At 46.6% G+C, this 10,399-nt stretch overlaps 1 protein-coding gene across 1 annotated transcript; it reads left to right on the forward strand.

Annotated features, from left to right (window-relative positions):
* The first annotated feature begins 1,647 nt into the window (after positions 1 to 1,647).
* LOC147967155 (uncharacterized) lies at positions 1,648 to 2,178 on the forward strand. The gene has a single exon (XM_087531058.1). It carries the CDS (start codon positions 1,648 to 1,650, stop codon positions 2,176 to 2,178), a length of 531 nt encoding a protein of 176 aa, XP_087387184.1.
* The last annotated feature ends 8,221 nt before the right edge of the window (positions 2,179 to 10,399 follow it).

Genomic DNA, 10,399 nt, shown 5'->3' on the forward strand with positions numbered 1-10,399 from the left:
AGGTTTTATCGGTAACGTACCGGGACCACCGGGAGGGTCCCGGGGGTCCACCAAGTGGGGCCACCAGCCCCGGAGGTTTGCATGGGCCAAGAGTGGTAAGGGACCAGCCCCTGAGTGGGCTGGTGCGCCTCCCACAAGGCCCAAGGCGCAGCTAGGAGGAGAAGGGGGAAACCCTAGGCACAGATGGGCCTAAGGCCCACCCTAGGGCGCGCCCCCCTCTCCCCCTCTTGGCCGCCCCCCTTTCCCATCTAGGGCTGCCGCCCCCCTAGGGGTGGGAACCCTAGAGGGGGCGCACCCTCCTCCCCTCCTCCTATAAATAGTGGGGGGTTTTGGGCTGCCCAAGACACGCGATTTGATCTCTCCCTGGCGCAGCCCTACCTCTCTCCTCCTCGTCTCTTGCGGTGCTTGGCGAAGCCCTGCTGGAGTACCACGCTCCTCCACCACCACCACGCCGTTGTGCTGCTGCTGGATGGAGTCTTCGTCAACCTCTCCCTCTCTCCTTGCTGGATCAAGGCATGGGAGACGTCACCGGGCTGTACGTGTGTTGAACGCGGAGGTGCCGTCCGTTCGGCACTAGGATCTCCGGTGATTTGGATCACGACGAGTACGACTCCTTCAACCCCGTTCTCTTGAACGCTTCCGCATAGCGATCTACAAGGGTATGTAGATCCACTCTCCTTCCCCTTGTTGCTAGTTTCTCCATAGATCGATCTTGGTGACACGTAGGAAAATTTTGAATTTCTGCTACGTTACCCAACGGTTTTTAAGCATGTCACAGAAAGCTCAAAAGGGAAAGTGAGTGGATGGAAAGGTCAGGGCCTTTCGAAGGCAGCTAGAGAAGTCCTTATAAAATCTGGCCTCCAGTCGACACCAACCTATACCATGAGTTGTTTTCGCCTCTCAAAGAAGATGTACCGGAACCTGACTTCTATCTCTTCTAAATTCTGGTGGGGTGCAATGAATGGTGAACGGAAGGTGCATTGGATATCATGGAAGAAAATGTGTGCTAGTAAGAGAAATGGTGGCATGGGTTTTCGTGACCCGGAGGCGTTCAACCAAGCCCTCCTGGCCAAGCAAGCTTGGCGCATCCTACAGGAGCCCAACTCGCTGTGTGCAAGGGTGCTAAAAGCACGTTATTTCAAGGATGACTCTATTCTCACGACTTCATGTCCGTCGTCGGGGTCTTACACTTTCAGGAGTGTGCTGCATGGGAGAGACTTGCTCCGGGAGGGACTCATATGGAGGATTGGGAGTGGAACAAAAATTAACATCCATCATGATCCTTGGATACCACGTGATGGGAGTACGAAGCCTTTGGGACAAACATATGTGGCGGGTGTGACGAAAGTGGCAGATCTTCTTCTGCCTGGCGGGGCTGGATGGAATGAAGCACGGGTGGATGCCATGTTCACCCCAGGAGATGCAGTTGATATCAAACAGATTGCAATTGGAGGCCATGGAGAGGATGATTTTTTAGCTTGGAATATGATGAAGAATGGTGTGTTCTCAGTTCGGAGTGCCTACCACCTGCGTATGTCAATAGACCAATCGAGGTCCGGATAGCCGGAGCCCTCTTCTGCTGTGTTTAGAAACAGGGGTTTTATGGCATTGTGGGAAACAAGTACTCCGGGGAAAACCAAGATCCACATGTGGCGCCTTATTCGAAATGGTTTAGCTGTTGGGTCAGAGTTGTTTCGTCGTCGGATCAAACCGGGTGTTTTTTGTGCGGCATGTGGACGAGAGGAGACGGTGGTGCATCGTTTTTGGACATGCCAGCATTCAGTCCAGGTCTGGAAAGCGTTGTGTTCGGAATTGGGAGAAGCGGTGGAGATCCCGCCGTGCCAGATTCACTCCCAGAATGCAGTGGCCTCTTGGCTATTGGGCTGGTTTGTCGGAGCGGCTGACGAGGAAAAGGAACTCATGATCCAGGCTGTCTATAGTTTGTGGCTAGCGAGAAATGAAGCGAGAGATGGGAAGAGAATGGCGCCACCACAGGAAATAGCGAAGGAGGTGATGATGCACATTGCGGAATGGAAACTAGCGCATGAGAAGAGCAGGACGGCCCTGGAGCAGGTGGTGATACAGAGATGGGAGCCACTAGAGGACGGATGGATTAAGCTCAACGCCGACGGCGGGTATCGCGGCACAACGACAAGGGGGGTGGCGGCGCGGTGTTGAGAGATCAAGGGGCTTATATAGTGGGAGCTTGTCAGTTCTACCCTCATATCAGCGATCCAGAGGCTGTGGAAGTCCTTGCGTGTAGGAAGGTGATCCAGATGGTGTTAGATAGACAGGTACCGAGAGTGCATGTGGAGCTAGACAGCAAGTCGGTGGTGCAGATGATAAATCAAACTGTAAGTGCATCTAGTGCCACCCCTAGTTGGTTTTGGAGTATTGACGACAAACCTAGTTGAGGGACTGTGAGAATTGCAGGATAACACAGGTAGAAGTCCCTCATTGATTCGGTTTTACTACCAGAGATGACCCCTAAAAATGTACGAAGACATTGAAGTCAATGGTGGTATATGAAGATATTCACATTGAAGACTATGACAAGAGAAGACACCACGTGAAGCCTATGGAACTCGAAGACTTAGATCTTTCGTAGTTCTTTTTTATTTGTGTTGAGTCATAGGAACCACCGTACTGTTAAGTGGGGTCCAAGAGAACCAGTCAGAACGACTGAAGTGATGCCTAATTAAAAACCTATGTTTTCGAGTGAAGACTATGAGAGCAAATCTTGTCCAGAGTCGGACAAGTCAGCTTTACTTGTAGCCCAAGTAAAGTTGTCGTGTGAGTTTGAAATCTGACCGTTGGAACACGTGTCAGTTCCTTAGTGACCCAGGGTCATTTCGGACAAATCAGGTCGGGTTGCCTAGTGGCTATAAATAGTCCACCCCCTACAACCATAAACGGTTGGCTGCTCAGATTTCAGTGCACGGCTTTTGTCGTTTGAGAGCAACCCACCTCGAAGCCTTTGAGAGAGAGAATTCCGAGCGAGGATAAAGCCCTAACCACCCAGAGCCAGAGAGAATTGGGCATCACTTAAGTCTTCTTGTCTGAGTGATCTGAAGACTTATTACACTTGAGGACTGTGCATCCTCCAGCCGGTTAGGCGTCGCGTTCTGAGCATCCAAGAGACATTGTGGATTGCCGGTGAACGAAGTCTGTGAAGGTTTGGGAGTCTACCTTGAAGACTTACCAGAGTGATTGGGCGAGGTCTGTGTGACCTTAGCTCAAGGAGAATACGGTGAGGACTGGGTGTCCTGAGCTGCGTGTTCAGGACTGGGTGTCCGGGACTGTGTGTCCTCAGATTTAAATACCTAGCCGCTCCAACCAGACGTACAGTTGTCACAGCAACTGGAACTGGTCCAACAAATCATTGTCTTCAACGAGTCACTGGTTTCATCTTCACTTCCTTTTACTTACTGTTACTCATTGTGAAGTCATTGCATGCTTGCTCTATCTTTTTTCTTCACAACGTGACTATATGATCTGTTTGGCTTCATAACTTCTTCCTACCTGATCCTTATTACACTGCAGCTATTTGTCATTGTGCTTTCACTCTACTGAATACTTAACCATGGCTTGCCTAGTGTAATCCAACTTCCACTGCATAGTGATAGGCATATCTCTTCTGTTTGTCTTCATAACTTCCACGTTTTGAAGACTTTCATAAAAATCGCCTATTCACCCCCCCTCTAGTCGATATAACGCACTTTCAATTGGTATCAGAGCAAGGTGCTCCCTTGTTCTGTGTGATTCGGTTTAACCACCTAGAGTTTTAGCTATGTCGACTGCAGGGATAATCAAAGTCTCCGCTGCTTGCCCCGTCTTCGATGGAACTGAATATCCCTACTGGAAGAATAAGATGCGCATGCATCTTAAAGCCATTGACGTCGACCTATGCTATGTCGTCGAGAATGGCGTTCCCAAGGCTGGAGAAGGTGTCACTGCTGCTGATGTCAAGAAGTTCACTCAACTGGACTCTACTGCCAAGAATATCATCTGTGGTCATCTGACCAAAGGACAATATGGCCGTGTGAGTGCCTTGAAGACATCCAAGCTGGTCTAGGACTGGCTCTCCAAGGTCAATGAAGGCATCTCAACCCAGGGAGATCAGAGAATCAGTGTTGTTCGCAACTTCTTCAACCGCTTCAAGCGAATTGACAATGAGAATGTCCAGCACACATTTGACCGGCTCACTGATATCACAAATGAGCTTCAAGCCCTCGGCGCTACTGAGATCACCAAACATGAAATCGTCAAGACGCTGCTGAGATCACTTGATAGTACGTTTGACATCCTAGCCCTGATGATTCAAGAACGTCCTGATTTCAAGACACTCGTTCCGTCTGACATACTTGAGAGGCTCAACACACATGAGTTTCAGCTTTCTGAGAAAAGAGATATCTACGGTCCAAACTATGGGCGAACTCGTGCCTTGAAGGCAAAAGCTGTTTCCTCATCTAAAGAAGAATCTGACAGCAGTTCTGATGATCCTGAAGACATTGGAAGGGAACTTGCAATGCTAGTGAAGAAGTTCCAAAAATTCACCAAGAAGAAAGGCTTCAGAAAGTCTTCACGATCAAGCTCAAGGAATGATGAAGCTTCTGCTCATGACTATAAGAAGAAAACATGTCACAAGTACAAGAAAACTGGACACTTCATCTCTGAGTGTCCACAGTGGGACAATGAGAACAGAAGGAAGAAGAAGAGCAAGGAATATGACTCTGACGACAAGAAGAATAAGAAATACTCAAAGTCTTCTTCCAAGTCTTCCTCGAAGTCTTCATCACACAAGAAGAGCTCATCTGGCAAGGCACGTGCGTTTGTTGGTAAGGAGATGGATTCAGAGGAGGAGTCCGCTTCTGAGGAGGCAGAGGTGGAGTCTGAGGAGGAGTCTGATTCTGGCATTGCAAGTCTGGCTACAGCATACGTCGCCAAGTCCATCTTCAACACTGAAGACAATGACTTCATCACCGACACCGATGCAAATGACAAGGACGACTCCACTCCTACCTACTGCTTCATGGCACGCGGTGCCAAGGTAAAAACACACACTACTCACTATCAAACATCTAGTGACGATGACTCTGATTGTGATTCAAAACCCAGCTACAAAACACTTGCTAAAATTGCAACTGAACAACAAAAGGCCATGGAACATATTCAAAAACTGTTAGACAGAAGCGATGATCTGTTGGGTGCTGAAATGACTCGATCTGAATCCTTAATTGAAGACATAAAAAATCTTCACGTTAAGTATCAGGAACTTGAAGATCGTCATGATACTCTCTCAACAACTCATGAAAAGCTTTCCTATGATTATCTTCAAAGGAAGTAAGAACTTGAGAAATTGAGAGCGGATCATGAAGACCTTCAAAAGGAAAACGAGTCACTTCGCGCCGAACAGATCAGTTCCGCTCAGGAAGGATTTGAACCACCATGCCTTAAATGCATTGAGCGTGATAATGCTACTTCTGTTGCTGAATGTTCCACTGCTACTGCTGTTGCAATATCTTCAACTATTGAAGTGGTAACTAACCCCTCTGCTGAGGATACCACCGCTATTGCTGATGAGAATGCTAGGTTGAAGACATTGCTTCAAACAGGGATGTACAAAAGTCTCAAAGGACATCAGACATTATGTGATGTCCTCAAGAAGCAGATTCTGAACCGAAACCCTAGGAAAGAGGGTGTTGGGTTCGTAAGGAAAATAGATGCAGATGGCTCTTACTGGAAACCTGAGCAGTACCCCAAAACCACATGGGTTGCTGCAAAGGAATCCTCAGCAGATCCATCCAATCTATCTGGCTTCACTTGTGTTAACCCCATTATCATTGATGAATCCTTTGATGCAAACTATAAACTGTTTAAGAATCAGAATGGTGAAATGTTTGCCAGGTACATTGGTACTAACTGCAGGAATGGACCGCCTATGAAGAAGATCTGGGTTCCAAAAACGTGTCTGGAAAATCTTCCTGTGAATGTCTTCATGACACCTCACATGAAGAAGACAAACCTCAGACCAAAGGCTTCATACGGTCCAAAGGCTTCATACAGACAGAGGACTCACCTGAGTCGCACTAACGCAAATATTTTGCAGGGAAACCATACTCAGGCATATGAATATGAGAGCGGTTCATCAAACCGCCATGTTCATATGACCAAGAACTATTCTGCCTATTCTTATGAGTACTATTGTCCACCTGCTAGACTGTTTGCTAGGGCTCCAAAGCCAAAATTCTCAGATGCTGCACTTAGACTTATTGCTTCTAAGCCACCCTTGAAGATGTGGGTGGTTAAGAAAGCTTAACTCTCTTTTGCAGGGAAAGGTCTCCAGCAGAAAACCAAAATCTTCTGACGCTATTGCTGGGGACCTTAAAAATATTGCAGGGCGCAAGATCAAATGCCCGAATGGCATCACTATGTATTTCGTTCCTGAATCGCATGCTACTCTCCCTATTAGTCCTAATCTGGATCTAAGTTTTCATAACCCACTGGTTCGTCAAATGTTTTTGCTTCACAATTCTCTTCGTGAATCCTATCCCCCTAACTGCACTGTAGGGTACGACACTAGCGTCTTCAGAATGGATTATTGACAGTGGGTGTACAAATCACATGACTGGCAAAAGAAGCCTTCTTATGGACTCAACCTTACGTCCATCCGACAAGAGCCACATCACATTTGCTGACACTGGTAAAAGTAAGGTATTGGGTTTAGGTAGAGTTGCAATCTCAAAGGATCAACACATGGATAAAGTCATGCTTGTTGAATCCCTTGGCTTCAACTTAATGTCTGTCTCAATGCTTTGCGATTTGAACATGGTCGTAATATTTGGAAAATATCGTTGCCTGGTACTAATGGAATCTGACAAGTCTCTAGTGTTTGAAGGGTATCGGAAAGATGATTTGTATGTGGTAGATTTCTCAGCAGGGCCACAGCTTGCAGTATGTATTCTTGCAAAGGCTTCAGAATGCTGGCTTTGGCATCGGAGGCTTGGGCATGCTGGCATGAGGAACCTCCACACCCTTGCAAAGAAGAAGCATGTCATAGGCATCGAGGGCGTCAAGTTCAAGAAAGATCACTTATGCGGTGCCTGTGAAGCAGGGAAGATGACGAGGGCAAAACATCCCCCGAAGACAATCATGACCACTACTCGACCCTTCGAACTGCTTCACATGGATCTTTTTGGTCCCACTCACTACTCAACTTTTTCCACTACTACTTGCCTCTATGGCTTTGTCATTGTTGATGATTACTCTAGATATACTTGGGTGCACATAATCCTTTACAAGACTGAAGTGCAGGACGTCTTCAGACGCTTCGCCAATCGAGCTATGAACAATTATGGCGCCAAGATAAAGCACATCAGAAGTGACAATGGCACTGAATTCAAGAACACTGGCCTTGATACATATCTTGATACTTTGGGCATCACACATGAATTCTCAGCTCCGTACACACCGCAGCAAAATGGCGTTGTCGAACGCAAGAACAGAACACTCATTCAGATGGCCAGAACGATGCTAGATGAATACAAGACTCCAAGAAAATTCTGGCCTGAAGCCATTGACACTGCATGCCATAAAATCAATCGTGTCTATCTTCACAAGCTTCTGAACAAGACATATTATGAACTCCTAACTGGCAAGAAGCCAAATGTCAGTTACTTCAGAGTATTTGGCGCAAGGTGCTGGATCAAGGACCCACACCACACCTCAAAGTTTGCACCAAAAGCACATGAAAGTTTTATGCTTGGATATGGAAAGGATTCGCACTCTTACAGAGTCTTCAATCTCTTTCATTACAAAGTGGTTGAAATAGTGGATGTGCGGTTCTATGAGACCAATGGTTCACAAAGAGAGCAACTGCCAAATGTGCTAGATGAAGTTCCAGCTAGTGAATCCATCAAGCTAATGGGAACTGGAGAGATTATACCTTCTGAAGCTCATCCTAAAGAAGAACTTATCATCTCAGCACCTGATCCACATGAAGACAATGCTCAGCCTGAAGACATTCCTCCCAACAACAACACAGATCAGCAAGAGCAAAGTCTTCGCCCTGTACATCCTCGTGTTGCCAATGAAGCGCAGATTGACAGAATAATTGACAGCATCAATGCACCCGGTCCACTCACTCGTTCAAGGGTAACTCAGCTGGCAAATTTCTGTGGGCACTTCGCATTCGTATCAATTTCAGAACCCAAGAAAGTTGAAGAAGCCTTCATGGAACCTGAATGGATTCAAGCTATGCAAGAAGAGCTTCAACAGTTTGAGCTGAACAATGTATGGGAACTGGTTAAGCGTCTTGATCCACGGAAGCACAATATAATAGGAACCAAATGGATATACCGCAACAAGCAAGATGAGCATGGTCAAATTGTCAGAAACAAAGCTCGCCTCGTTGCTCAAGGATATACTCAAGTGGAAGGCATTGACTTCGATGAAACATTTGCTCCTGTGGCTAGACTTGAAGCCATACCTATATTGCTGGCCTATGCAAATCATCATAACATACTTCTATATCAAATGGATGTGAAGAGTGCCTTTCTCAATGGCAAGATTGAAGAAGAAGTGTATGTTGCACAACCGCCGGGGTTTGAAGATCCAAAACATCCTGACATGGTATACAAGCTCAACAAGGCACTGTATGGCCTCAAACAAGCCCCTCGGGCCTGGTATGACACACTCAAATACTTCCTGAAGAGCAAAGGCTTCACAACACCAATGCCAGCCAAACATCATCTGGGTCCCGACAACAATGGTAAAGAGTTCGATCAAAAGGTATACCGCTCCATGATTGGTTCTTTGCTTTATTTATGTGCATCTAGGCCAGATATTATGCTTAGTGTTTGCATGCGTGCTCGATTTCAAGCGGCACCAAAGGAGTCGCATCACTTAGCTGTGAAGCGAATTCTTCGATATTTGGCTCACACCCCAACTCTAGGATTATGGTATCCAAAGGGCTCAGAGTTTGATCTGGTTGGATTCTCGGATGCTAATTATGCTGGTGACAAGGTTGATCGGAAGTCTACATCAGGCACATGTCACTTTCTGGGACGATCACTTGTATGTTGGTCTTCAAAGAAGCAGAACTGTGTATCCCTCTCCACTGCTAAATCTGAATACATTGCTGCTGGATCTTGCTGCGCTCAGCTTCTGTGGATGAAACAAACTCTCAAGGACTATGGCATTCATCTGAAGCAAGTGCCACTTTACTGCGACAACGAAAGCGCCATCAAGATTGCCAACAACCCAGTTCAGCACTCGAAGACAAAGCACATAGAAATTCGTCATCACTTTCTCAGAGATCATGTTGTGAAGGAAGATATTGATATCATACACGTCAACACTGAAGAGCAATTGGCAGATATCTTCACCAAGCCCTTGGATGAGAAGAGATTTTGCAAGTTACGGTGTGAGCTAAATATCCTGGAATCCTCAAATGTCCTGTGATCAGGCACACATCCTAACACTTATGCATATTGATGACTTAGATGTGCAACACACGAAGTACCGTATATCTTCAATCAATGAAGACATACATTCTAAGTGTGAATACATTAATGTGGAATTTGACTTCGGAGCGCCACGATAATTGTGCGCCATGTCTGGGTCTAATACTTCCTATACGGTGGGTAACGCCACCACCAAACGTTCTATTTTGAAGTGTTTCACTCATGGCGTTACCTTGCAATGTCTTCACATTTGATTTGGCTTCAATCTCAACATGTCTTCAAGATTATTTTCACTATGTTGATTATATAGATATATATATACTAGTGTTCTGTCCTCTACAGCATTCACTTATAGCTATGTCTTCTTGTTTGAATCTTTTGAACTAAGTGAATGTGATCGGACCCTAACCTCTCTATGCTTTCTATCTCAAAATTCTATCTCTCCAAGTCATATGCATTCTATTGAAACTGTCGAATGTCTTCTCTGCGTCCTTGTCAGCAGAAGACACAGAGACAACATTTAAGTCCGTTTTCAATGCTCATTTATCCACATGAAATCCGGAGAAGTAGGAACGACCACCCGACAATCCAGGCGTGCGTGGGACGTGGAACTGCCCCCAAAATACCGCATGATGGCCACGTGTTACTCAGATGCGAATCGCCAGGGGCACCTGTGTAATAGCGCAGTGCCGCCCCTGTAACTATAAATACACACTCACAGCGGTCATTATCTCCTTCTTCCTCCCTCGCACGAACCCTAGTGCCACCGCTAGCCCTCGACGACGCCGGCGACGAAGCGCTTCGCTGCCGCAACCTCTCCGACGCCGTCTTCACGCTGATTGCGGATATCGTCCTCTCCGCCGTCGCCGTAGGTGTCTTCCGTCGCCAAGTTAGGGCACGGAGGATTGAACTGCTCGGCATCATCTCCCACTCCG

This window comes from Triticum urartu, chromosome 6A (assembly GCF_056163025.1).
Source record: "Triticum urartu cultivar PI428250 chromosome 6A, HENAU_Tu73, whole genome shotgun sequence".
NCBI lineage: Eukaryota > Viridiplantae > Streptophyta > Magnoliopsida > Poales > Poaceae > Triticum > Triticum urartu.